The sequence below is a fragment of the Takifugu rubripes genome, chromosome 1 (genome assembly GCF_901000725.2).
Source record: "Takifugu rubripes chromosome 1, fTakRub1.2, whole genome shotgun sequence".
Classification (NCBI taxonomy): domain Eukaryota; kingdom Metazoa; phylum Chordata; class Actinopteri; order Tetraodontiformes; family Tetraodontidae; genus Takifugu; species Takifugu rubripes.
Window position 1 is genome coordinate 23,778,400 of NC_042285.1, and position 27,672 is coordinate 23,806,071.

At 44.4% G+C, this 27,672-nt stretch overlaps 2 protein-coding genes across 2 annotated transcripts; both read right to left on the reverse strand.

The window, feature by feature from the left end:
* Positions 1 to 427: 427 nt before the first annotated feature.
* umps (uridine monophosphate synthetase) lies at positions 428 to 4,505 on the reverse strand. The gene is made up of 9 exons (XM_029848253.1): positions 4,240 to 4,505; positions 3,755 to 3,908; positions 3,082 to 3,206; positions 2,690 to 2,877; positions 2,516 to 2,610; positions 2,263 to 2,423; positions 1,896 to 2,189; positions 1,694 to 1,808; positions 428 to 1,304 (listed from the first exon to the last, which is right to left on the reverse strand). The coding sequence occupies exons 1-9, from the start codon at positions 4,387 to 4,389 to the stop codon at positions 1,126 to 1,128; spliced, it is 1,461 nt and encodes a 486-aa protein (XP_029704113.1). The 5' UTR covers positions 4,390 to 4,505; the 3' UTR covers positions 428 to 1,125.
* Positions 4,506 to 4,767: 262 nt separating this feature from the next.
* fn1a (fibronectin 1a) lies at positions 4,768 to 25,647 on the reverse strand. Its single transcript, XM_011611451.2, has 49 exons — positions 25,316 to 25,647; positions 24,573 to 24,698; positions 24,359 to 24,496; positions 24,009 to 24,140; positions 23,733 to 23,870; positions 23,508 to 23,666; positions 23,034 to 23,228; positions 22,738 to 22,920; positions 22,308 to 22,484; positions 20,343 to 20,498; positions 19,956 to 20,084; positions 19,697 to 19,840; positions 17,324 to 17,445; positions 17,073 to 17,241; positions 16,735 to 16,920; positions 16,463 to 16,591; positions 16,271 to 16,360; positions 15,992 to 16,186; positions 14,644 to 14,922; positions 14,252 to 14,515; positions 14,066 to 14,160; positions 13,629 to 13,797; positions 13,412 to 13,498; positions 13,051 to 13,242; positions 12,334 to 12,606; positions 12,044 to 12,158; positions 11,886 to 11,962; positions 11,715 to 11,804; positions 11,350 to 11,616; positions 11,141 to 11,257; positions 10,891 to 11,055; positions 10,640 to 10,795; positions 10,420 to 10,533; positions 10,061 to 10,330; positions 9,761 to 9,972; positions 9,376 to 9,463; positions 9,050 to 9,235; positions 8,890 to 8,979; positions 8,509 to 8,700; positions 8,331 to 8,420; positions 7,983 to 8,091; positions 7,679 to 7,898; positions 7,431 to 7,601; positions 7,199 to 7,337; positions 6,921 to 7,088; positions 6,461 to 6,586; positions 6,209 to 6,315; positions 5,994 to 6,110; positions 4,768 to 5,894 (listed from the first exon to the last, which is right to left on the reverse strand). The coding sequence occupies exons 1-49, from the start codon at positions 25,443 to 25,445 to the stop codon at positions 5,826 to 5,828; spliced, it is 7,512 nt and encodes a 2,503-aa protein (XP_011609753.2). The 5' UTR covers positions 25,446 to 25,647; the 3' UTR covers positions 4,768 to 5,825.
* Between the last annotated feature and the right edge of the window lie 2,025 nt (positions 25,648 to 27,672).

The following is a 27,672-nucleotide window of genomic DNA, read 5'->3' on the forward strand; positions in this document are numbered from 1 at the left end:
ATTTATTATCATGACTTATTTCCCAAATTAGCATTTTTATTATTCATTTTTAAAATGTTTGCTCTTTTCCACTTCTTTGCTTTAGTCCCATCTATCTGGTTTGATTCACCCATAAGTATTGTACTCATGTAGCATAAAAACAAATATAAAGAATTTTAAAGGGAAGTTTTTTTTAAAAAACACCTTTTTTGGCACATTAAGCTCAGACAATAGTCATGTTAATGCTCCTCAGCCTGTGGTGTCTGATGTCTGAGAAACCAACCCTGAGGACAACAGGTTTGACTGTAAACTATGAAAAAAGCTGAAACATAGAGCTTTAACAGATATCACAAGATCAGCAGATCCATTCATCTGTTTTTAACCAGGCCTGCTCCCATATTACCGCACAGACCCGCGTTTTAAATAACATTAATCCAAGAAACACATCTGGTTTGCAACTCATTTATTTGGCACCATTTAAGTACAATAAGGAATAGATTTACTCTTCATGTTATTAAAGTATTAAAGGCTTCTTTTTCTTTTATATATGAGATTAACAACAATGGTAAATATGAGCAAGCCCTACATCTGTTTCAGTAAGGTGGGACCACAAAAGCACCTTTTGCATGGTTTGTGGCTCCAGGACAGAGTTTGTAACTACTGTCTATAGTTTTACAGGGAGGTGTCAAACCTCGGCAAAACTTGATTATCAACTCAGTATTTCTTTTAGAAGTGGAGTCAAATGGATGGAAGACATCCGTATAAATGAAAACACCCAAAAAGCAGCAAGTCAAGAGTCAATGTCATTGCTACAATTAAAAAAACACAACTGAAAGCATTTGGTGAATTAAGACAGGGGAATCTAAAGTCTTTGCTGATTGAATGCCACACCCGTCCTGTCTGGAGTCAACAAATCATTAGACTGAGATGGTTTGAGATGCATTAATACAAATGTTGGGAAAGAATGAAGGGGAGAGCTCCAGTTAGTTTCCCACAGCTCCCAGGTATAAATGTTTAAACCAGTGTGTTCTGTACACTCGTGTGTCCATGCCATCTCATGGACCTAAACACTGGTGGTTCTTCAAAAAACAAAACAAAAAAGCACTTCCACTTCATCTGCAGTGGGCCTTCTTGCTTCAAATGATCTTATTTTCCACTCTGGCCCAGTCTCTTTGTGTAGGCCTCCCAGCCCATCTTTCTGTACAACTCAGCAGCTTCCAGCCTATCAGGGGCCTCCAGGATCCCCCTGCCAACGATGATGACGTCAGAGCCCTTGTTGAAAATGACTTCCTCTGGAGTGGTGTACTGTTGCCCCAAAACATCTCCTATTAGAGACAAGGAAGTGGGAGAAGAGGAGAAACAAACTATAAGGTCCAGAAACTATTTCCTGTCCTACAGTGCCCCCCTGTGGTGAAGTTAAAAACACCCGCTGAAGCCAGCAGAGCCAACGAAGGGTGCACAAAAATAAGACACATGTATTCTGGATCAGAATATTTAAAATATTGCGCATTTCTGCAATAAAAATCATAAATAAAATAAGTAAGCATTTATTCTATGTGTAAAGCTACTTTGGATTTATGTATGGTGAATTTGTACTTTATATATGAAGAAAAGGATCACCTCGAAATTAGAACAACTCATTTTAAAATTGAATCAAAACATTGATACCCTGTTCAAAGAATATCTGATAACTATGAAGGACCACAAGTCTGACCTCCAGCCTGCATCTGCACCCCGGGAGTCATGTGGATGAACTCTGGCCTCGGGCAAATCTTCGAACTGCAGATAAAGCCCATCACAAAGTCTGACTGTTCCACCGCCATCTGCAGCTGTAGAAAGAAGACATTTATTGGTAAACGGGTCATTCTGAACGATCAATCTAATGGATTTGAAAACCAAACAGCCTGAATGCTTACCGCTGCATTTGTGTAATCACCGCAGGCCAGGGACCCCTGGGAACTCATCTGTGCGATCAGCAAACAGCCACGGCCGAGGGGCTTCCCTACGGCGCACAGACCCTTCACCACTCCGGGTCCCGGCACCACATGGGCGTTTACAATATGGGACCAGGATGAAATCTGGTACAATCCACCTTCATACTGATGTTTGACAGTGTTTCCAATGTCAGCAAACTTGCGGTCTTCAAAGATGAGGAAGTTGTGCTTGTCGGCCAAAGCCTGCAGTTTGTGGCCGACTGCCGCTGCGTAGTCCTGTTTGCAGGTGAATCAACACATCAGCCAAACAAAGATAATCAACCCAAAATGAAAGAAGGCTTTAACAAACCTTTAGAATGTCTATATGGGTCTTGAGCAAGCAGATGCTTGGGCCCAGGCTGTCTGCCAGCTGGAGAAGCTCCTCGCTGGATGTCACATCAGCGGAAACGCAGAGGTTGGATTGCTTCTCCTGCATGATCGTCAGCAGCTTTGAGGCCAGAGGATGAACATCTGCAGGTGATTGTAACATCAGCAAGCAGAGGTTTCAAAACAGTTCATTCCATCGACCAAATTTACACACAAACTGATGAAGAGTTACACACTGGACAGCTTGGCTCGGTCTGCATAGCTCAGCTGCGTTGTCTTTTCCACACATTGTTGCTTTTCAGGGACTTCGGAACCATTCCCCGCCTTGGCACTGCAGCGGTCGGACACGTGAGCGATACGGGAAGGCTTTGGTGCATCTGCCACTCTTAGGGGAACTTGCCGTGTTGTACCTGAAAGTGTGGTGGTCCAGAATGAAGTTGCGGACGTTCTGTGCCGTCTGACTGTCGATGCGTTGGGCCTCCCGCAACACATCCAGCAAGTTGAACATGGAGATGATGGGATGGAGCCTTATTCCCCGCGAGGCCAACATCTCTGCCGCGCCTTGCTTTCTGTCCATTACAACTATGGCGTCTGTCACCTTCCAGGATTTCACAAGAGGAAGTAAGTGACAGAGCTTCAGGTTACAGATCAAAAGAACATAACGGTGCATAAACAAAGCAGGTAAAGAAAGTCAAAGGCCACGATATCCATCCGGGGCTCCATTCACACGTCGCTACTGTGCAGCTGGAATCAGTTTATAGTAAAATAATAATAAAAAATATCTGTATCGTATTGTCTGCACCTTCAGTCCCACTTTTTGGAGCACCTCGGCCGTCTCCAGGATGCTGGTGCCGGTGGTCACCGTGTCTTCAATGATCAGACAGGTTTCTCCCTCATGAATGGTCCCCTCCACCAGACGCTTGGTTCCTGAGAGGTATACAGGAGAGAATTTTAAGGCCATTTTAACAATAACTGGTTTATCTTTTTTTTTTTTTTTAAAAAGGGTCTTTTTTTTTTAGAGAACTAGTTGAGCGGGGAGCTTTAATCACGCGGGGTTCGACAAACTACCGATGGAAGCTTGAGAGTCCACCTAACGTCTGATTATCTCAGATTTGTTTAGTCAGCATCATGGAGTCCAGTGAAAATTTATGGCTGTCATCTAGTCAAAAATTAAGTACACAAATAAAAACGAGGCTCAAACAACCCACTGAAACATGTAGGACCCAATCAAAAGAGTAAAAAAGGTGAAAAGTCTGATTAGCAATAGCATAACTGCTACATATTGCACCTCTTCAGGGACCTGGAGTGGGATCGTTCAGTAAGTAATGAGCAAAACAACAGAAAAGCACTGAAAAAGCATACTTCTTGGCTTCAAGGGATTCGGTGGACCTTTTATTTGTGGTTTATTGTTCACAGATGACCAAGATCAATTGAATTTCTTCCACCACCAACTCCACATGTGTCCATTGACCCACCATAATCCTTGGCCTCCTTTCTCCTGATGAGCATGGGGAACTCATGTTTGGAGCTGATGATGGTGGCCAAAGGCAGAGCTGTGTATGGGACTCCACAGACGGAGTCAAACCGCAGGTCCTCCTCTTGCATTCGTTGGTAGATGAGACAAGAGACCTGCACAGAAAAGGGGGAAATACAGCGCATCAATATTGGAACTAGCTGCAAAATAATCTCATACATACAAATAATCTCTATGCTAAATTCTTACAAAGTGCGCATTAAGGAAAATCCATCCTGCTCACACCAAAGTCAATGTTTTCCTCCTGAAACTGCTAATGCAGTGAACACGCACATGCGCCATCATTCTCAACATGAAATCAGGGACCTACTTTTGTCAAGGCCATTACTCATTTGACATTTCAAAGCGCCAGTGTGGTGTTTCAAATATTTAAGTTCGCTCACTTGCACGGGAAAGGATGCCAGGGAAACACGTGTTTGAAGTTACCTGGTTCATGAGGGCTGGGTAGGACACCAGCACCCGGAGATCGATGTAAATTGGCGTCATCATGCCGCTCTTCAGCTTGTATTCTCCAAACTTTACCGCGTTCACATCGTGAAGCTTCAAGATCAGACTACCGACGGACCCGTTCGCCATCTTCAAGCGCACCGAACGTCTGTTTTCACAGAAACTTCACTAACTTGTGTGGCTCACGTTGCTCGCCGATGTGGAGCGCTGACTTCCTGTCTTAGGGAAGGTAAGAGATGGACTTCCGCTCCGTTATTTTCACAATAAAAGCACCACCCGTCATTACGGTACACGGGTAATAAGCTTTTTAAAATTCCTTAGCCTTTTTATTTTATTTTGAAGAATATAGATCACTTTATTCCCTTTTACTTTCTGTCCCCCCCACCTCACACACACACAGGCACGCACGCACGCACACACACACACAATATGTCTGTGGCATGAATTCCGAGTCGTGTCTCAATAGTTTAAAGGTTTATTCTGACATATTCAAGAAAACTCACCAAAACCATTACAGGTGGCTTTTTGTTTATTAAAAAGATTCAGTCCACAGTAGTTCAGATTTTAAAACCAACAATATAAAAAAACAAACTAGTCAATCAAAAAGTGTACACCCCAAAAAAGCTTTGAACAAAAAATGCCTGGATAAAAAGGGATAAATAAAAAGAATAAAAAAATACGAACACGTATGTAATTAACGTGTATTTCCGTTGAAAATGAATGACAATTCAGTCGTGTTCGTTTTGGTTCAGTCAGCTTTTGCATCATAAAGGCACTAGGTTCTTAAAAAAATACAGATGAAAGAATCGGATGTATGTGTTGACTTCGGGAGCCCCTACTGTAACAGCAAGGCAGCATTTTAACACACAACTCTAAACTAACAGTGCTCTTTCTTTTTTTCCTTTTTTTTAAAAATAAAAGTTTGCTGTTTTCTAAAAAAAATGCAAAGTTGTGATGTTCTACTCCAGAAGAGGAGCATAAACACAGAGACAGAATGTCGACGAGTTTTGCATGACTTTGACAGCTGTAATCCTCTTCATTGCACATAATGATGATTTAAATTACTAGAAGCTATAGAAGCCCAAGGACACAATGGCTTTGATTTCTGCTTGCAACACACTTTGATCTGAGTCTGGTTCAAATACAGACTTGAGAAATACGAGAAATGTGTTGACAATTATAAACACAAAATGATATTACACAAAATCTGAGAACCATGAAGTGGTGTGTTTCGTGCAACACGGGAGGATGGAATGTTTGAGCAGAAGGTCACAACGCAACAACAGAAAATACACAACAATAATGCGTGTGGTTTGTGATGTGGGCAGATTTAAGATGAAAGGCAGCAGGACTTGTGCTCTGACAAACGGATGTCAAAAAGTAATCACCAGGGAAAAACATGATTATCTTTAATTGAGAGCAGACTTTGTTTTAACAGATGTTTGTGCAGGCAAACGTTGGGCGAGGGGGAACCCTTGCAGATGCAGCGTGATGGAGGTTTTCCTCGCTGGTAGCGGCACTGTGAGAAGTCGCACTTCTTCGTTCCTTATCGTTCAAGTTCTTCTTTAATCCGAGGCGTTGAGGACGTCGGCTAGCAGCTCCGGCCTCAAACATTCGATCGGACAGTGGATGTTCTGAAAAGCCCATGTGAAAAGATGTGACGAGAGGAGAGCATTGTGGGTAAAAGCACTCAAGCAGCTCTGATTGGTGGTTTAAATGTTACATTAACTGACCAGTTTACGCAGAGCATTTTCTCTGTATCTATCGAAGGCATCTGATGGTACAGGATGGAGGACATCAGCGTTGACGTCCGTCGATCCTGGCCTTTTACAGTTCTCGCAGCGCCAGCCCTAAGTTTGGAAACAAAAATATAACAGTCACACATTGGAATACACATCTGGCTGCAGGGGTACAAACACCGACAGAACCAGCACACACGCTAACACACCTGCTGTCCACCATGGCAAGTACAGGTACAGATGGCACCCAGATATTCCTTCTGCCACTGGTTTCCCACCTTGTACATTTTTCCATCATCGTAACATGTGGACTCATCTGGATATGTTAAAGATCAAATACACATTATTTCAAAATTCACCTTTAAATAACTCGATCACGCTATGTGTCCATTCTGACCCTCTGAATTGATGTACAGGCAGCAAATGAATGTTGGCTTTTCAATTTGATGCTCCGTACTTACGGGGTTCACACTTGAACTCTCCCTTTCCGTTGCCCAGACAGGTGCAGCTCATCATGTGACCATTCTCAGCATGGCGGTCCCACTTCTCACCAATACGGTAGTTATTACCACTGTCGTGACACCACTCTAAGGGGGATGCACAAAAGAGACAGATTTATGGGAATGAAAGGTGGATATTTGGATCGGCGCTTTCATGGTTGCAATGAGAGTAGAGTGTATGTCGCCTGTTCCCAGTCGAATATGAGGAGCACAGACAGTCAAATGACTACAGAATAAAGGTGAACCAATGCTCAATTTATGGTATTGTCGTGTTAGCTGAAGTATATAGACAATCAGATCAAATTACATAGATTCATATGTAATTAACAGTATATCCATTCTAAATATACTCTGAAATCACATAGAATTGTTTGCTGATTCCATGTTGTGTTTGCAAAGCATGCTGGGTTAGGCCACTCACTGGATGAATCACACCTAAAATGACCACTGCCCAAGCCCAGACAGCGGCACCACAGTTTGAAGCCCGTCTCAGACATGCGCTCCCACTCTGAGCCCACCTCGTGGTAGGTCTGTGTAAATGTGTCGTAACACACGTCCCTGTTTGGGGTAATGGGGATGTCGCCTGGAACTGCAGGAGAGAAAACCGAAGCATGTGTAAATAAGAGTAAATAGTAATTCAGTGACTTTATATAATTACTATTTATGTGATACAAAGTCATCAAAGCAGGACTACTGTACCAGCGTTCCCAACAGTCACGACTTCCTCCAAAACCTTCTCTTTAGCTCCGTCTGTCATAGCTTCTACGACCACATTATAGGAAGCTCCAGATGTTAGTCCAATCAGCGTGGCACTGTTTGATGTTCCAGGGAGACGCATCTACATGGAGACGTACCAAAAGAACGAATGGTTCTAATAGCTTCAATGGAAGCAATTGAAAATGCGAGTAGGTGTGTGGTTGTCTGTGTGTACCTGGAAGCCCTGCTCCTCCAGGTGTGTGATCGGGTTACAGGACACTTCATACTCCAGCGTCTGAGGAAAGGGCTTCCAGGAGATGGTGGTGATAGTCTGAGCTTCTTGAGGAATCTCTGTTTCGTTGTTGGGGAAATCAAACACCACACCTGAGAGAGGACCATCGCTCACCTGTGGGTTTGAACCAGAAAAATAATGTCATCAATCAAATCAATCACAAGTGGCTAAGTTAGAGACCCCTCACACACCTTGACCAAGGGAACTCTGTTTCCATCAGGGCCTGCTACAGGAATATAAACAAGTGGTTCTTTGAGAGTCGGCCTCTGGCCTTCTTTGGGTCCACCGAAGGGACCATAAAGTCCATTATTAGGACCAAGGTTCTGGAACTCTGTGTAGATGTGCTGACCCTGCTGCCCTGGACGATTCTGGCCACTCGTTCCAGCAAAATGAACGTGGTTGGAGTCAAAACTGAATACGGGGGGGAATCAGTGAGTATAAATGTAAAAATAAAAGTCATAAGAAAATTGATGGATGAATTAAACAGGGTCTTACATTTTGTCAGTGAAAGATTCTGGAACATCCAAAATGTCAGTGCTGGGTCGATGAGGGACTGGAAGTTGCGGCAGCTCAGGCGTCAACAGCTGTCCATCTGTAATTGGTTCTGAATAAGCAAAAACTGTGCAATTAATATACATTTTTTCTGATTAATTGTTTTATGATGCAATCAAACAAGTAAAGATATACATAAGACTGGTGGATTCACACAGTATTAGGCTGCAAATGTAAAAATGTTGATGTTATGGGCTTCTAATCTTACTTATTTATTATGGCAGTGGTCATAGATAACCAGCAGGGGGCGGTACAGATTAAAAGGAGCCGGTCATGCTCAAGTGTACTTACGTGTTCTGGCTTTTCCCACGAGGGCAATACTCCTCAGAGCGTTTTGTAAGGCGACGATCTTAATGACATACTCTGTTCCTGGTTTCAGACCTGCGACCAAACACAGCAAATGTCTTACGCATGTCTTATTGCACATGTGCCATTGTCCATAAACACAGGTCACAAATGCCACACCCACCGTTGATAATGGCATAGCTCTGAGTTGCGTGTGGTCTGGGGACAAACTCCTGAGGCACACCTCCTGCCTCTTCATAGGTGATATAATAGCCAGTAACACCTGGACTGCGTGACGGCTCCCAGGTGAAGGAGATGCTGTTGGGGTTCAGGGAGGTGAAGTGGATATTGGTGGGTGGGATGACTAAAGGCTTGGCTGGAAGAGACGCACAAAAAAGTAGGTTTTAACAATACATGTTGCATTCACGTTTATAGCATGAAACTGAATAAAATATGTTTAAAAATAATTGTGATAAACTACCTTTGATATCAGCTTGTTTTCTTTTTAACAGACCAAAAAGTACTTGATTGTTTCACTGCAAATTCACTGGTGTTTAATGCTCACCTGTCGTGGCAGTGAGTGTGAACGGTGCACTGCGTCCGTTCCCTTTCAGCGTGTAGATGTTGATCTTGTACGTGGTGCCTGGCTCCAGACCTGAAATTACAACTCAGAGTCAGCGTCGTGATTTTTGCTGTCTTTTTTCTGCCTTCCTATTTATGTTTACCTGTAATAGCATATGAACGCAAGCTGGGTTCGATGGTCCTCTGAATGGGTATGTAGCCCGTGGACGAGGATGTGGGCGTGGCTTCGATCAGGAAGCCAGAGATGGTTTCTGTCTTGGAGCGCCACGTCAGAGTGATGGCCGAGTCATTCACGTCGGAAATGCGCACACGGCGAGGAGGGCTAATATCTTGAAGTTAATATAGAAATTTGAGGGTGAGAAAGGAATGAGAAAGGAATGTTTTCACAGCATTACCAACGTCTCCAGTTGGTTTTAGCTGCATCTGTTTCTGAATGTGTTTTTTGTTTTAAAAATCCAAAGAGACTCACTGTCTTGTGTGGTAACCTCTCCTTGGACGGCTCTGCTGGTCAGAGAATTCTTCAAGGCATAAAGGCGAACTTCATAGGTAGTTGCAACCTAAGCAACAGAAAAAAGTCAAAGAGAAAACAGTCATTTATTTAGTTATTTATTCATATTTCCATATAATTTAATGTCATAGCTGCGTCTATAATCAGCTATTGCCATTTAACATCCAAGCAGCTATAAATCTGCCTCTGCAGTTCTTCTCATCTTTCCATGTCAGGCAATAATTATGTAAAGTAAAAATGTGCAGAAGATCTTTTTTTTTCTTTTCTATGGCGCCATTACTGCTGTTTACTGTTAGCTTGACAAAACTAATTTACAGAGTTCAGAATTGAGGATCAGGTGACTCACCAGAAGTCCAGAGATGTGTGCCTGCGTGGAGTCAGGGGACAAGTTAATCTCTTTGGTAGGACCGCTCTTGTTTTTGGGGTTCACCACCACGCGGTATCCCGTGAGGCCCTTTAGACCAGTCACATGATTTTCCTGACCCGGCATGGTCCAGTGAATGGTGAAGGAGGTGGGACCAACCAGGGAGAACTGGAGGTTGATGGGTGGGGAGATGGCTGGGGGAGAGGGAATAAAAAGGTGAGACACTCAGAATGTTTAATGTTTATATTGATCACTACATCCTAGCTCGTCCTGGTCCCATACCTGTAGCTTGTGTCCCCACCAGCGGTGTACTGGCTGTGTCATCATGCAGTGCAATGACCTTGATGGTGTACTCGGTGCCGGGCTGCAGGCCATAGATTATCGCCGACTCGGCGTCTCCTCTTGGCGCAGGCAGCAGCTCTCTCTCGCCTTCCTCTGGGCTCGAATACAAAACCCGGTAAGATGTGACAACTCCCTCGGGGCTGTACCACGTGATTTGCATGGAGGTGGAATCGATTTCAGAGAAGGTCAGGTTCTTGGGGTGGTCCACATCTAAAGGTGGAGTAAAAATGTCAGAAGGTTGGAGCAAGGTGGAAAACTTTCCCAGAGGGTCATGTTGAAACAACAACAAACAAACGTACGTGTTAAAGCATTCACCACGACAGGAGAACTCTCTCCATCTTCTCCAAGAGCGTGCACACTCAAAACGTACTCGACGGTGGGCATCAGTCCAGAGAAAGTAAATTCTGTCTGGTCTGTAACAGAGTAGGACAACACACAGTTTTGATTTTGCTACACTGACAACTAAAGTGTTAAAGTTATAATGAACTACTACAAGTGTCTCAAGTTTAACTTCCATACCTGGAGCCACCACCTCTGTGAAGGAGGTCCCCTCACCATCTCTGGGGACCCCGGTCACTCTGTACCCCTTGATTGGGCCCTGAGCAGGGCTCCATCTCACCGTCACGCTGTTGTCTTTTACTGTCATCACCTCCATTTCGGAGGGAGAGTTGACACCTAAGAGAGCAGGATGAGAAGACGGAGGGGAGGAAATTGGTACTGGAAGCAATCAACATTAGTTTTCCACTTTGTGCATGCGCACGTGGTCGTACTTGTCTTGTGCGTGACGTAGATCGCCGTGCTGGATGCAGGACTGTCTCCTCTGCCGGTCACAGCAAAGACGGTGATGGTGTAATTAGTGCCAGGCTTCAGATTATTGATTGTTGCAGTAGATTGAGATCCAGGAACTGTGAACTCTTTGGGGTTACTGTGGCCTCCTGGGCAAATCCGGATATAAAAGCAAATTGTCAAAATGTTCAAAGCATGAAATGATGCATCTGAAAGCATTTGCTACAACCTCACCTGTCTCTCCGTGAGTGATCCTGTAGTAGCGCACGGTGACAGGTGGAGCGTCCCAGCGGACGGTGATGCTGGTGGGGGTGGAGTCAAGCACTTCCAGGTCTGTGGGAGCATCAGAGACTGTGGGGGTGGGGGACGGGGAAACCAAATATAAGTGACATCTTGATAATGTGAGGAAAAAATGATGGAGAATGTGGAATTTGTTTTCCCACTTGTCTTCTGAACTCCAGCGAGCGGCAGGCTCTCCTCCGTGCGGCTCACAGCATAAATGCTGACCAGGTATTCGGTGTCCGGATTGAGCCCAGTCAGAGTGAAGTGGTTCCTGGAGGGGGGCAGCCTCTCATCCTTGGACCGGCCGCCGCTCACCATCTGGTAGCGAATGCGGTAGCCGGTGATTTTGCTCTGGGGAGCGAGCCAGTGGATGGTGAAGGAGTTGGTGAAAATCTCAGAGAAACGCAGATCGACTGGTGAGTCCAGAGCTGGAGGAGGTTTTCAAAGAAAAACAATTATTGATTTGCATTCTTTGACTGGAAAAGAAATTTGCCCTTTTAAATTTAAGAGATATAGAGAGATTCACCAGTTTTCTGGGTGCCGACAACAGGCGAGCTCTCCCTCTGCTCATAAACACACACAACGCTCACCAGATACTCGGTATTAGGCAGGAGGTCTGTGCAGAGAAGAAGAAAAAGTAAACGTAAATGAGTTTGTCTGTGTGTGGTTCTGCATTTCTGGATTTTCTAGCACTCACTCCTTAGAACCCCTTTGTTGCTGCCATCGGTTACGCTGATTTCTGTCATGTCATCTTCGTCATCAATGGGATGATATCTGCACAATGATGGAACATTGGATCATTGTTTATTTGAGTTATAAATATCACAAAGCTTCATAAATGTGACGTTTTTCTACCTGACGAGGAAAGCGTTGATGTCAGCATGGTTGGGAACGCGGGGAGAGTTCCAAGTCACTTCCATGGTGTCTGAGCCGACTAGGCCAAAACGCAGATCAGTTGGAGCAGGAACAGCTAATGTAACAAAGAAAAAAGGAGAGCGTGACTCATAAAAAGTGTTTAAAATGCTTATGAAATCGTGAAGAGGTAAATATAGGAAACAGAAGGTTAAAAACCCTCTAAAATAGTGTCTTAAAAGTGATGTGTGCAATGCAAATGCATTCATGACACACACTCAAAACTGACTTACAGGTCTGCTGGGTGATGGTGGTGGGCTCACTCTCGCCGTTTTCAGTCACAGTAATCACAGTGATGTCATAGTCGATGCCAGGCTCCAGCCCATAAACTGTGTATTTACCAGTGGTTGGCAGGACAAAATCCTCAAAAATTGGAACGCTCTCCCCCGCTGCCATCACCGTGATCCTGTAGCCGGTGATGGCGGTGGTGTTAAACGGGGACCAGCTTAGACTGATGGTCGTGTCGCTCACATCCTGGAAGGTGACATCCGTCAGCTTGGGGACATCTGGATAGGTGGAGCGAAGTGCAGAGAGAGAGAGAGAGAGGGGCAACACCAAAACAAACAACAAAGATGTGGAAAAGGGTGGGGTTGGACAGAGGAGCCAGAAAGAGGAAATCGGTCAATGTGAGGAACAACTGTGTCCTTCCATTCAGATGAGATATTTAACATATCTCACCAGCTGAAGAGCTGATGGAAGACTGGTTTCTTTTATATATACTGTATATTACTATATGGTGATGTTTCAACTGTCTAATGAAGCATCTTCTTCAATTAATCTTAAAATATATGAAGGGAATATTGTAAATGTTAGCAGCAATGCTAACAGAGGATTGTTGTGCCAGTTTCATTAATGTGCATTTGTTATTTCAGCAAGACAAAGTGAGGAGACAAAAGAAATGTAGCCATTTTTGCATGAAAATGCTTCCTGAGTTCTTATACTCTACTCACCGGGTTTAACAATGGTGGACACAGGCGTGCTCTCCATGTCATCTTTGACAGTCACAACACTGACGTTGTACTCAACACCTGGAATGAGGTTGTCTAAAGTGCAGGAGTTCTGGCCGGCCTCCACAAATTCCTCCACACTGTTTCCATCTTGCCCATTAGTCGGAGTGCACGTCACTTTGTAACCAGTGATGTCTGGGAGGGCGACAGTCAGAACACAGAAATAATGAAGCCTGAACTGGAATTTTTTAGTAAAATTAGAGTACCAAAAGGGGTTCCTCATGGTTCAGTACCGGGTACCCTTTTTGATTACAGCATAAAGTTTGGAGTAATATCTTATTCACCTGTGGGTATTCGAGCGTACCTGTACTGGGAGCTCCGTTCCACTGGACGATGAGTTCTCCAGTGTCAGGGTTGGACTCCAGAACGAGGTCCGTGGGAGGAGAGAGAGCTGGAGAAGCACAAAAAAATTTAAATTGAGAACAAAATACACTGAATAAAAGCACCAAAATACGCTGAATAAAAGCAAAACAGCACTTATTTTAATAAAGCATTTAAATACTTTATTCAATTTCACTTACGTGTGACAACGCGGCGGGTGATTGGGGTTCCCTGCTCACGGCCATTGATGACAGGCTGAACACTGTAGGTGTATTCAACTCCTGGAGTGAGACCGGAAATGTAAATACTTCCTGATTCAGAGGTCATGTCTCTGGGGGCTTCCCCACCCTGACTGGGGCGCACTGTCAACTGAAAGAAAAGTTCAAAAAGTCAGAGAGGAAAGAGGACCGGGGGGTCAGAGAGCACAGAGGTTACTATTTTCCCAAGAAAATGTGGGCCAGTGGAAGCTTCGCATCTCAGATGTTAGTGTACAAATGATCTGTGAGTTCTGCTCGATTCTGATGGGACTAAAAGAAAAATAAATGTTTTTTTTCCACAGGAAATTAATGGAACTACAGGACAGTGCAGCGAGCAAGCTCCACGCCTGCGTCTGGTTATGGGTTTGTAGCAGACGTACCTTGTATCCGATGTGGGGAACAGGAATCCAGGAGATTACAATGGAGGTGTCGGTCACATCAGTACTGAAATGAGGAGCGTTTCCCATAGGTGGATCTGCAAACGCACATTCCACAGTGGTCTGATCAGTCAAATTCCCTGTTATGTCAATGATCTTCTGCTCTTTTGATGCAACATTTAAACTCACTGGTGGTAAACTGAGCAGTTTCTCCTTTACTCAGTATGTTGTCTTGCTCTGCATGCAGCGTGGCAGTGTACACCGTGTCAGGCTTCAGGTTGAGCAGGGTGTACTGAGTGAGGCGGGAGGGCAGACGCAGCTGCAGGGGGGTTGTGTCCTCCACGGTTAGGAAGAGTCGGTAGCCGGTAATTTTTGCACGAGGAGCAAACCATATCATCACAGCTCTGTCCTCGGTGATGTTGGCAAAGTGGATATCTGTGGGCGCGTCAGGCTCTGGGAAGAGAGATACCAAAACCAACATCAGACATAAGCAATGTTTAGAGAGAAATACTGTGTGAACTTCTCATATATGTCACATGAGCTTGTTTTCAGATTTCCACAGGACTGATTCTTGCACTCACTTGTGGTTTGTTCTCCAATAAGTGGTAAACTTTCCTCTCCGTTGCGGATGGTGTAGATGTTGAAGCGATACAGCGTTCCAGGCTCCAAGTGTGACACTTCCATGTAGGAATTTTGGCTGATGGGCAGCGTCATCTGTCTCTGCAGAGAGCCGGACTCATCGAGGGGCAAAACAGTAACCCGGTAACCTGAGACATCTCCAGACGGGCCTGACCAGGTCAGGACAATTTTCTTATCTGAGATCTCAAAGAACTGAAGGTCTGTTGGGGACACCACCTCCTCTGTGGAAAACAGTTGGAAAACATTAAAATATATGTATAAAACCCCACATTACTGCAGTTAGTTGTGTCTTGGAGCAAATGCATCAATGTCTGGCTAGCATTCCTTTCATTACATGAAATACATCAGAGATTTACAAGAGATTTACAGATATTTAATTGACAAATGTTCTGTCTATAAAAGGTCGGAATAGCCTGCATGCAGCTGTTTGAAATAAGGACAGACGCTTTAATAACATAAAATTTACCAAGAGATTAACTAAGAGGCAACAGCAACAACAGCAACAGCCTGTTGCTTTGATGCAGGCGGAGTAACTCCAACTTTCAGTGCTTGATCAGGCCACGGACAATCACGATATGACCATGAATCAGATAAATGCTGATTTACCCACATCTTCCATAGATTTGTGATCACTTAGCTTTGATGACAGCAGAAATCCCTTTGTAGGCCACTGTTTTGTCATGCATATGTCTAAATTAAGCATTATTTTGTGGGCTAAGCCAGCATATCACTGGTGCACTCTGGTCCAGGTGAGCGTTGGTATTGCCTGATGTACCATGTGGTCTATTTGTACATCTGCCCCATAAAAATGGCCGCTTTCATGAAAATTAGGTCAGGAATTTGTATTCCAACGCAACAACTGTAAACATCCGTTACACACACACATCCAGCATCTGAACAGCCAAGAAGCATGTTTGACCTGCCAGATTGTAAGGTTTTACATAACTGTGAACCAATAGGATGTAAGCTTGAGTTCTTCACTGCTCCCTCAAAAAAATCTCTGACAGTACTTAAAACACATCACATTTCAGTATAAAATAGGCAACGTTGAAATGGATTCATAACTTTGTGTGAGCCCTTGTGTGAATGGAAATAATGTTCTTTCCTAGTCTTTGATCACTAATGACAGGTGTGCTTTCTGCAGAGAGGACTCTTTTAATAACATCAAAGTCCATTTTTCAGACCAATAATTTGTCAAAGACTGTAACCGAAAGTGTTATCTCATCAATTTAAGGGCAAGACGGTACTTGAAAAAATAACCTAGTCCTTTTGGAAACAAATCTCTTATACCTGTCACTGCGTCTCCAGCGGTGTGGACCTGTACAAAGACAGGCTCGCTCTCCAGCGTATCCTCCACGGCGTAGATGCTGATGTTGTACAACTTCCCGGGAAGGAGGTCGCTCAGAGTCACCGATGTCGCCGTGTCGGGGAGGTTCAGCTCCGTGCTTTCACCTTCGACGGAGGGCGTGTAGACGACGCGATACCCTGCGTGGACAAGGAGCGGGCAGAGGTTGTAGTTAGCCATAGATCACGTGATCACCTCTGATTGAAAATGTTGATGTAGCGCACCAGTGATGGGAGCCAGTGGTTTCTCCCAGCTGATCAAAATGGAAGTTTCTCCCACGTCTTCCACTTCGTGGTCAGAAGGAGCATCGGGAGCTACAGAAGGAATGGGATGTGAGTCAAAGAACACAAAAACACGGAGACAGGTGTAGGGAGACGGGAAATCAATGACTTTGCACCATTGTTATCACAACTAACCGGTGGTCTGTGATGTACTAAGAATGATGTTGTCTTCTCCGCCCTCTGTGACCTCATAGACCTTCACGGTGTACTTCCTTCCAGGCAAGAGCTCATTTATATTCACTGAGGTAGTTGTACGTGGCAGATCTATCAGGAGAGAATGTTTAATTTACAACTAACAGAATCACTTTACAGATATTTTAGACTGAAAAGGAGCAATGGAAATTGACTATGGAGACAAACATTCTACTACAATTATATAATAACTATAGTATTGCATTTCCATTTACCCAGCACGATGGGTTCTCCGGTGCCCTGTCCCTCCTCAGTGAGCTCATACTCCACTCTAAATCCAGAAACCGTGTCGGAGGCGGAAACCCATGAGATGACAAAGCTGCTGGAGGTAATTTCAGTCACTGACTCCGAGATGTCAACCACGGGCGGAGGCTGGGTGGTCTCGCCTTGTGTTGTAGCCACTGCAGCAGGAGCAGAGACAGAAAATGAGAGAGTCCGCGTCTCGTTAAGAATGACATCAGAGATGAGCCTGACAAAAAAAGAGCTTTCCTGACTGTTTTTGAAATTTTAAGAATAAAATGACAGCCAATAATACTAACGTCTGTTAACTTACATGATCCATAGGTGGTGGTAAACTCAAAGCGGGTGACCTCTTGTCGTCCAAATTGAAGAAGGCTTATTAACTGACCCTCGTAGGTGAGGCCTGGCTTCAGGCCAGAGATGGTGTAGGAGTTCAGGTGTCCGGGGATCAGCACCTCTTTCCAAAGGCTCTGGGTGTTTTTCTGTAAAATGTGTTGGAAGATCACGGTTACTGTGCAGAAACATATGAGTGTGGAGAATCCTGGAGGCATTTTCTCTACTGACCACTCTCCATTTGAGGATGTACTGATTGATGTGGGCGGACTGCGGGGCGTTCCACTGAATAGGATGAGAGTTCGGTTGATTGCCAGATTCTGTTATGATCACTTGGACTGGGCGGTGACCACCTGTGTGGAGGGAACAATCGAGAGAGCAGAGAGGAAGATCAGACCTCCATCATGATTCTCTTCTGTGGCGGCACCGGTTAATTGACCAGCCTTTCAGTAAATATTTCATAATTAGGAGACTGTTTTGTGATTTGACTCAACAGGGACAAGTAGGGTTTTTTTTTTTTAGAAGAGAATGTTAAAGAAAATCTGCCACATCCATGTTAAATTCCAGGCCACATTTAGCAGCTGGAGGAGGAGACTTCTCTTCAGTCTCAGGTCTCAACACTCTGTATTTCATCGTCTCTGCCATCCTCTGATGTTCTCTTGACTGACTTATTACACTGAAGTTCACACACAGTTCATCTGCGACACAGCGGCATTTAAGCTATACTTTTGCAAAACCTGCAACTAACAATTATGATCTCAAAGCTTATGAAGAAGAGGACAAGGATGAACTATTAACTGAGAAACAACATTGGATTAAAATGGCAGTAGATCAAATATCACAGGAACAGTAAATTCTTTAATTTAATCTTAAAAACCATGTAGCTGATTACATGTTTATGCACCTGTAAAAAACTAAATCAGTCTGAACTCATGGATGTCTACTTATGAAATAGTTTCCGTGCTAGCTTGCTGTCACGACATCTTCAGGTTTAATTGAGTATTCCAGAATGACAGAAGTCATCTTATTCAGACAGCATATGTTGTGCAGTCTCCTGACCATGCTGACATATACCGTGCTGCCTTTAGTTTCTATAAAGTACTGAGGTTTCTAACCGTTTTTCTTAAATAACAGACCTGTAATCAAAGTTTCTTAGCAAGTGGCTCGGCTAACTAGTGGTTGTAGGCAGATACACCAACCGCACACACACACAAAAAAAAATCTGGGACCAATTACTGCCTATAAGAGACCCACAGGCTGAGGGTAAGGGTTACGCAGAATCAGATGTGGGATGCAAAGGAAAACGGATGCACACTTGCAGTCGATGTGCTGCAAGCACAAACACGCACCCATCTGCGTGCATATGCGACAGGAGGGTGCAAGCACGCACAAACATCCCCTTTGCTCTGGGCACCGAGACACAACATCCATTCTTAATACAGACAGATGCTCAGCTGGGTGCTGATAAGGACCGTCGACAGGGGAAGTAATGCTGAGAGTCAGAAGAAACACCGCCAAAGATTAAACCAGACTGCAGACGCATGGGGACAAAAACTCAGATGGCAGGAAAGACAACAACTTTTGTATCAGAAGATCCTATCAATGGACACTAAGCCTGAGACTTATACAAATCTTTCCTGTTCACTTTTTACCTTTTATGGTATTTTATTCCCTATACTGGCTGAGGCTCGCTGCTGTCTTAGCAATGCTGAAAGAGAGAGAGAACAGCCTCGCAGATGGTTGCTATTACAGCCACTTATGATGGAATCATGCCCCGAATTTTGTTTCTCCACGCAATCAACCTGCTTCACACACAGAGCAGATAGTTCAGCTCCAATAAGTGAAAAAAGGTCAAACAGTATTGCTGTTTCCACTCTCACGGCTTGATTCGCCCAACCTTGTTCACACCAGCTCAAGCTCCTTGGACAAGCTTGAAAATCCAGTTCCCATATGTGCAAATTAGGCCATGTCGAGCTGAATGAGAGATAGCGGTGTCTCACTAGCTCAAGGAAACTTCCAGAAAGACTTTGTCTGAAGCTGTGTCTCACTATGCAATCAGTACTCAGTGCTAGGTGGACATTATGATCATAACATAATCCTTAAAACCCTTAGTCTCACAGAAGTAAATGCATATTTCTTGTTCAAACTGAGGTGTATGATTTCATCTGGTCGTGTTCCATTCCCTCACTATCCAAAGAATAAGACCTTATAGACCTTACTCCCCTTGTACTACTGTGTTACTGTCCACTAAAATCTACCGAAGCATGTTCAAAAAGCCTGTAAGATGTGCTGACTGTCTTAGTGGGTATTAAGGGGGCGGTATGCAAACATCCACATGCAATTTGGTGTTTTGTACAGCTGTGGCAACAGCATGGGGGCTGTACCACATGGGAGGAGGAACAAAGGCCCAGGGTGGGAGGTGTATCTGTAAAAGAGGAAATGACGCCTCCCTCCCATTTCTGTCTGTTTCACATCAAAGTCAAGGGCCCCATTTTCAAGGCGACGTAAGCAAACAGTTTGCTTGCTTTTGATTTTTAAAAAAGAACAAAATCCATTAACTGATCAGCCATGTTTGATTTATCAGTGCACACAGATTCATCTTACCAGGGTAGGACTGCTGAGGCTCACAGCTGAGCTCCCCAATACCGTTGCCATAGCAAATGCACTTATACATGATACCATGTATGACCTTATCCCAAGATTCTCCGATCTGATAGAAGCCCCGCGTCTCCGGCTCTTGGCACTGGTCTGTACAACAAAGGTTTTGAGGGTTAAAGGTCAGTAAAAAGCATCAAAAATGCCGTAACTGTGAGACAAGCAGGTGAGCGTAAGCAATGTTCAGGTGATGGCGTCACAAACTCACCGATGGCGTCGCATTTCCAGCGGCCACGCCCCTGTCCGAAGCAGGTGCAGTTCATCATGTATCCCTCCTCGTGCTGTTTGGTGAAGGTTTGGTTCACCTCATAGGTCAGACCGTCCACAATACACTGATCTGAATGAAGAGTGAAGGGATCATTGTTTTCACACGTGCGCTGCCTTTACTGTGCAGGTGTGCAGGCTCACATTTGACCTTTGACAGATGAGTGATTATACTACACATGACCTTTGACCTCATCTCTCAAAGGTCTCTGAGATTGCTCTCTAATGACAATCACACCCAGGAAGAAACCTTTAGAGCTGTCAATTATTCCATTTAATCTAATCCGCAATGCACACACACACACACACACACACACGCACGAACACGTACCTTTGAGCTGGGAATAAGCCACGCAGCTCCACTCTCCACGACCATTTCCAACACATGTGCATCGCATCATGTGACCCAGAATATCGTGCCTCTTGTCCCACTGGTCCCCGACGCGATACATCACCCCTTCACTGGCTGTGCAGACTTCTTCATGAGCTACATGCAACAAAACCAGACAGGCATGTGTTTGGGCAGAGAAATCTGGAACAAATCTCTGTTAATAACAATCCACAGTGTACCACATAAACAAAAATGTACGTTATTTGTTGGTAAAGTAAACAGGGCCTGGACACACGTAATCGCCGATTCCACTGTACAATTACTGCAAAACTCTGCAGTAAACACAAGCGCCACAGAGCACCTGTGCCGGTGGAAAAGTGGATTTTACGTGATTGAAAGACAGAAACAGACATCCTGCGGCACAAATGGCCGCATGTGTTTAACACATGTGCGTCGCTATTTTAAAATTTTATGAGCCGGACCGTGCCTCTGCACCACCTGCCAGCGGTTAGTGATTATTTGACTGCAGACCTCTGTCTACATCAGTATCCCTTAGATGAAAAGTAATTTTTAGGAATGAATACGCACATAGTGTCACAGATTTGGTTGGGAAAAATATAATTGTGATGAACCAAATAGAAATGCTGTAGAGTGAAAATGGAATCTTGGGCTGGATTTTAGAGATGAGCTTATTCTACATCTCAGGAATCGACCGCAGCAGATCTAATTATGTAAATGACAACGTGGGTCTGGTTATGTAAATGCTAAAATGGATCTAATTATGTAAACGGCTGACAGAGGTGTCGCGTCCCGCAGCTGGAGGCTGCTGCCCTGCATTCCCCCAAAACGTGAGGCAGATGGAAGATTAGCCTCTCGACGGGACCCTCGCAGGTGGAGGACAGGGGGCTGCAGGCAATTACTGCTCTTTAAACTCCACCATTAACATTTCAAGTGCCGTGTTTGTTTTGCCAACCCATGTGAGGTCATTAACATCAGTATCAAAGGTGTCCTGCTGTTTTGACTCCTGGACCACGCTACACTCTGACAAACCACCCTGATGTTAGCTAAAGGGCACAAGGGCCCTTTAGTAAAACCTGAAATCTTAAAATAGCTGGTCTTACTGCTTTGTTTAAAAGAAAAGATGATATGATAAAGTCTTGTGAGATAACAGAATCCAAGTCAGTTCTATCTCCGAAAAGTCCTGTAGATGGGTATCAGCCATGATTTACAGTCTGCTGCCATCTTTAATCTTTAAGGCCTGTCTACAGAAAGAAGAATCCACTCTTGAGATGATGTACATACTAAATATAAGCCTGCAATAAACATGTTATATGAGTAGCAGCCAGCTTGACCCAGAGTCTGATCACTAAGATAAACATTGAATGCCCAACATCATTTTGTGGGTTTTAACTGACAACATGAAGCTGATTTATGAACACACCTAAGCCAGATCTGATATCTGCACCAGTCCTCTATATGACCAGGCTTTATACTTTGTGTTTGCATGTTGGTGCCGTTCCAAGACTCCTTCATTCGGTGTAAAATACCCCCTGCTGTTTCACTGGCCTCAGCCTCCTTTCTTACTCATGTAAATCCCATTGGCACCTTTATAACATCAAACATTTCACACAATCTAACAGCGACTTCAGTGAGAATTTGGCTAAGATATACATATATATTAAAAGGGTGGAACAGCTGTTACATGTATTTTAAAATCAATCTGATAATAGTGTTTATGCAAAATAAACACTTACAATCACATGTACTCCTTGATAGTGACTGGGTGGAGATACAAACATATTTAGGGTAATTTGAGATCCAGGAGGACATTAGTCATACTAATCGAGTTAGCAGAAGCCTGGGGCAGTAAATTCGGAGAACCCACAGAGGCCCCCAATGCCAAACTGTAACATGTGTAAAAGATACTTCCATTTTCTTCCAAGACTTTTTATGCGACTGACTTACCAGCCATGGGGCAGAAACCGAAACGCTGCTCATCATCATAGTTTGTTGTGGTGCCGCACCATTTCATCCCATCTCTACGTCCTTCTGCAGTACAGTCAGTGTAGTTTTGGCCGTTATAGATGAATGGGAACTGACACAAAGCTCCATTGGAATTACCACCACGTGTTACCACAAGCACTGTAAGTAGGGAAACAAAACTGTTTGTTAAACCTTCTTACACAACTCCAGGACCAGGCTCATATAAGAGTTCCTCCTGCTGATGCTTGGCTTATTTTGATGCAAAAAAAAAAGATATTTAATTTTTTAAAAACCATATTAGCCACTTTAGGTAGCATTTATTCTGCAGGAATAGTAGTCACAGACAGCTTTTTCTGTTGGCTGGTGCAGCATTTGTCAATGCAGATGTCAATTGTAAAAAAAAAAAGCTCACCATTCTTCTCTGTGCAGAAAGAATATTTTTGGTCGGTCTCAAAGTCTGAGGAGGTGGAGCACCAGAGCTGTCCATCGCTGCGTCCAGCGGAGGTGCAGGAGTGGTAGGTCTTCCCCTTGTAAACGAAGGGAAACACGCAGGGCTGACCGTCTGAGTTACCGCCATAGACTGGAGCCGGTCCATCTGTGGGAAGGAACATGTGGAAAACACTGGAATTTAGCTCTTACAATGCCTTGAAAAATGGTTGCAGTCAAAATGAACTGCTAAATATATAAGGGTTGAAGAAGGTTTCCTACCCCAGGGTACACAGCTGACGCCATTGCCAAGGCAGGTACAAATCAGCTGATTGGTTCCTTGGTTCTTAATCCACTGTTGTCCGTTGAAGTACCCCACGCCCGACTCTGTGCGACATGGGCCCTCCAGGCGAGGGTTGGTTGCAGAGGGCTGGTAGACTGCAGGCTGAATGTTGGTGATCACGCGGGAACCTGTACCTGAAATTTAACATTTTATGTTCAGCAACAGTCAAAGAATCGATGAGTCTGAATTTTGGAATTTAGGTTGCGTCATTGAACAATGTCAGGCTTCCCAGGACTTTCCCGGCATTCGTTTCTGCCCTTTCATTTTCATGATACCGTTAGGAGAGTTGTCTTTCTCACGTCGACACATTGACACCTCTTATCTCTCCCAGCTCATAGCATGTGCCTCTGGTTTACATTCTTGTCTCAGCTCAGACAGCAGGATGGAGAAACGGGGATATTATCATTCCTCACCCAGGCCAGTGGTGTAAAGTGAAGCGTGTCGCTCGCACTTCCACTCCCCTCGGCCGTTGCCTGTGCACAGACACTGGAGCAGGTGGCCCTGGGAGTCTGTTTTGGTCCAAGTATCCCCAATGCGGTAGGACGTCAAAGTATCCTGGTCATTGCAACGGTCTAAGAGAAATTCAGGGTCAGTGATGGGGATCTTCGTGATAATAGAATGGTGGCTCAGATACTCACTTCTGGATGTGCACGTGATGCGGCCACTTCCTTCTCCGAGACACGTGCAGTCCACCACCATCCATCCCTGATAGGGCTTCTCCCATGTCTCCCCCACGACGTAGGATGTTCCAGCTGAGTTGTCGTAACAACGCTCGGCTGCACGGAAAAACACACAGCTTCTATGAAAAATAGCAATTCTTTATGCTTAACTAAATCTTCCTACAAGAAGAATCAGGGCACGCCCTTAACTGATGTTCATTCTGCTGTTACTCAGCAGGTGTCTGACTGACTTACAGACTGGTTTGCAGGTCCACTCGCCCTTGCCGTTCCCCAGGCAGACACACTCCAACATGTAGCCGCCCGTTTCATGGGGTCTCCTCCAGGTGTCACCTATCTTGTATGATGCTCCGCCCTCATGACAGCGGTCTAAGCGGACAGGAGGAAAAAAGCATTTAATTTGCAGACGTTCCTGACGTTAGTGAGCCATCCTGCAAACCACAAACAGCTGGTTCCTGATCAAACGTTGGGAGATTAAGCAGTTTACTGGCATCACTGTGGGAAGTGGGTAAAGCTTGAGTGTGTGGTCTGAGGTAAAAACACTTAATGAGAAGCGGGAGAATGTGACAGAAGAAAAACAAACTTACTGGCAATGGTGCAGCTGATCTTTCCCCGGCTAGAGCCGATACAAGTACAGTCCCAGATCATACCATCTTTGGGTCTCTCGTAAGTTTCTCCCACAGCATAGGACTGCTGGTTGATCTTGTCGTAGCATCTTTCTTCTTCTATGAAAGAAATTAAACACACAAAGTGTGAGATATGTTGTGAAGGACTGTCGGGGTAGATGATTCCCAAACTCACCTTCCGGTTTGCTTTTGCATTTGATGCCAGCCACTCCGTGACATGTGCAGACCAGGATGCTGCCCAAATACGGCCGCTCCCACTGGTCATTAACGGCATAGAAGCGGCCATTCTCTAGGCAACCATCTAACCAGAGGGGAAAATAGGTTGGCCTAAGGTAAAGTGACAGCAGGAGCTGCTAAAACACAGTTAAAGGAAAATGTGACTCTAAAAACTCCACCCACGCAAACACTGTACCTGCTGACATGCCCATTTTTCCCAAAGTGGAAAGACAAATGTCAAAACAGGAAAATGGTGTTGGCTTGATTATCTGCTATAAAACATGACTATTTATTGGAATTATACACTATTTCATCTTAGTAAAGCATCAGAAAAGTAAAGTAAAATAACAGAAATAATAAATAAGATTTCTCTGCTGAAGAACAATATTCTGTTCCCTCTCTCTTGCTTCCCCTGGTCTTTGTCTACATTTCATGACTTCACGCGCGCGCGCGCACACAGACACACACACAGACACACACACAAAACGTTTGCGTGAGGGATGGAGCTTCAGTGACCTTCCCTCAGTTGCTCTGCTTGGATGGAGCTGAGGTTGATATTATAAATCGATAACTTGATATAAATCGTGGCATTTACAAACCAAAATTGCGCCAAAATAAATCGTTTCCACGGATCTAAAATGGCAAAAGTGTTACTGGGCACAGAGCTAAAAGTCTGAAAAGTTGGGTCAAGGCGGAACTTACCTTGAGAGATCGATGGGACGTGATGCTGCGGCGCCTGTCGCCGACTCTTGTGCGTCCCTTTGGGCATGCAGTTAACGGCGCTCCCGATACAGAGCGCAAGCAGCACCCTGGCTACGTTGCTGCCGGGCATGCTGTGGAAAACACTGGACTGCTGCAGGGGACGGTTACAGGTGATCCCTGATCCAAATTGAATTTCACCCGGGACGCGGATCTTTAGGTTCCAGGGGGATTTTTACTTAGTGCCGTGCGCCGACCTTCTCCACGGAGTGAACTCCTCCGCAGCCAGCCTCCCTAGTGTGCAGGTTAGCAGGCAGTGGGAGTGATTTATCTGTGGCTTATGTCAGCTGGATGGAGGGAGGTCCAAAACTGGAGAAACAGACTAGCCTACCCCACGTAGCAAGTTTCACAAGACGCGAGGAAAACGGTGCAAAACAAAGTCATTTACGCACATATTGGGGAAATGCTCCCCCCGGTTTGTAAAAATACCAGTTGAGACATTTATATAAAAAAAAGAAAACCACACAAACTCGTTCACTTTACATAATCTGCTGGGAAAAGTAAACAAACCCTAACATTAAAAAAAATGCTGAACAAATATGCACATGAGTCTTAAAATGAAGAAACTAAAAAAATCAGTCATCTTCCTTTAAAATGCTCCCCCAAGCCCGAGTTGATTTGGTGATGCCATGTGCTGCCAGCCACCATGGAATTTAGTGTGGAGCTTCTAGTGTGTCTCTATGCAGGATCCCTCAGTGATCACACTTGGTTTCTGACACTTTCTTATTATCAGGGTTTCCCTCCCCGTCCCATTTGCCCAAATTCACACCCAAACAGTGTCCTGATTGCATTGTTACCAGTTGGCGTGACTTGAGCAGCACAGGAGGTTGAGGAACACTTTAGGTTTAATGCTGTGCAATGTGTTGGCCTTTAGACTCGACACAGTCCTGGTACTGATCTACAGGAATTAGGTCAATGGTGTCAGTGTCTGGACAATCTCCAGCAGGCAAAAGTTTGGAGAGCGTTTTTATGTCCGAGGGGATTTCTTGAAATTATTCCTTAGACTAACTTCTCTGCCTTTTTTTCCCTGTCTTCTTTGTTAAAGCCGTCTGGCTGCTTTCAAATCTGGCTGCAGTTTAAGGACTCAGTTACACTTACCCAAAATAAAATCTGGCTTTTATCTCCCTCCGTTCATGAGCACATGGTATTATCGGCCCTTAAATGGACTACCAGCCACAATCGCATCCTCCATCAGCACCCAAATCCACTTGAAAGTGCCTTTTAAGCACCTTTATTATTATTTATTTTCACTAAAATCCTGTGTGAAAGTGGACTCGCTTTCTGGATAAATCCCAGCGAGTCAGCCAAGTCAAGTAGAGTGATTAGGGTGACTTTAAACTTATTGATTAGTTTATACCTTTGGATAATATTGTAATCATGCCACCACAGGGATGAGTTTTAATCAGATTTTAATTCTATCACACAGATAAGAAAGATTAAAGATAATAATGCTTGTTGACACTTGTTGATGTGTAGTTTGCATCCAAATGCAATTTTCTTTAGGCAGCAATCAGGTTTAATCACTGCCCGCAGCGCGTCACAGACGCCACAGACTCCACAGGTTGTTACCGTAATAAAGTAGATTAATCATGAGTGAGCCGCTAGTCCCGGCAGCAGAGGGGCATGCTTTCCCTCTGAGTAAGAACAGGTGGGTTTTTAATGTGTGACAGAAAGTCTGAGAGGCATTAGACATGTTCTGGGCTGGCAGGGCTGGATTCTACCATTCATCGTTCATCTCGACAATATCAAACCTGTTCTGAATGACTTCAGTGATCATTTAAGGGGGAGCTAACGTTGACATGCCGTGGCAAAAAGAAGCAGCTGCTGGTTCCCGCGCTGGCATGAGACACTGTGACTGCAAGTCTCACAATATTCAACAGTAACTGACGCTTTACATCAATTGTTATTGCTGATGAGTACTTTTTTTCTTAAAAACTTCATTTTAATTTTGAATTAATGTCTAAATGTAATCCTGTGAAAATAAGAATATAGAGGGAAATGTCAGCGGAGGCCTCAAAGATCTTGTTTGGATGGCACACTCCTCTTAAGGACCCGATCCTGGAAATGTAAAGTGATGCATCAACTCATCGGCAGTAATTACCTCCGTCTCTTCCTCTCAGGAATCCATGTCCGTCTGGAGATACTCCAGCGCTGGAACACGCCGCTGCGCAGTGTTACAGGCTTGTTTAGAACCAAACTTGGACGCAGATCACAGAGTCGAGGTCCTGCTGGAAGAAAATGGCTGCAAAGGTGTCGGATTACATCCAAACCATTTTAGTATATTTTCCTAATGAAATGAA

Excerpts from the sequence above, each read along its gene's own strand:
- umps (XM_029848253.1), bottom strand. The coding sequence starts at position 4,389 with ATGGCGAACGGGTCCGTCGGTAGTCTGATCTTGAAGCTTCACGATGTG. Across the intron at positions 3,207-3,754 it reads AAAGGAGGCCAAGGATTATG|GAACCAAGCGTCTGGTGGAG; the intron begins GTGGGTCAATGG and ends TATACCTCTCAG. Across the intron at positions 2,190-2,262 it reads CCCATATAGACATTCTAAAG|GACTACGCAGCGGCAGTCGG; the intron begins GTTTGTTAAAGC and ends ACCTGCAAACAG.
- fn1a (XM_011611451.2), bottom strand. The coding sequence starts at position 25,445 with ATGCCCGGCAGCAACGTAGCCAGGGTGCTGCTTGCGCTCTGTATCGGG. Across the intron at positions 22,921-23,033 it reads CGTCAGCTGTGTACCCTGGG|ATGGACCGGCTCCAGTCTAT; the intron begins GTAGGAAACCTT and ends TCCTTCCCACAG. Across the intron at positions 17,446-19,696 it reads GCCTCAGCAGTCCTACCCTG|GTGGTCACCGCCCAGTCCAA; the intron begins GTAAGATGAATC and ends CCCTCCACACAG.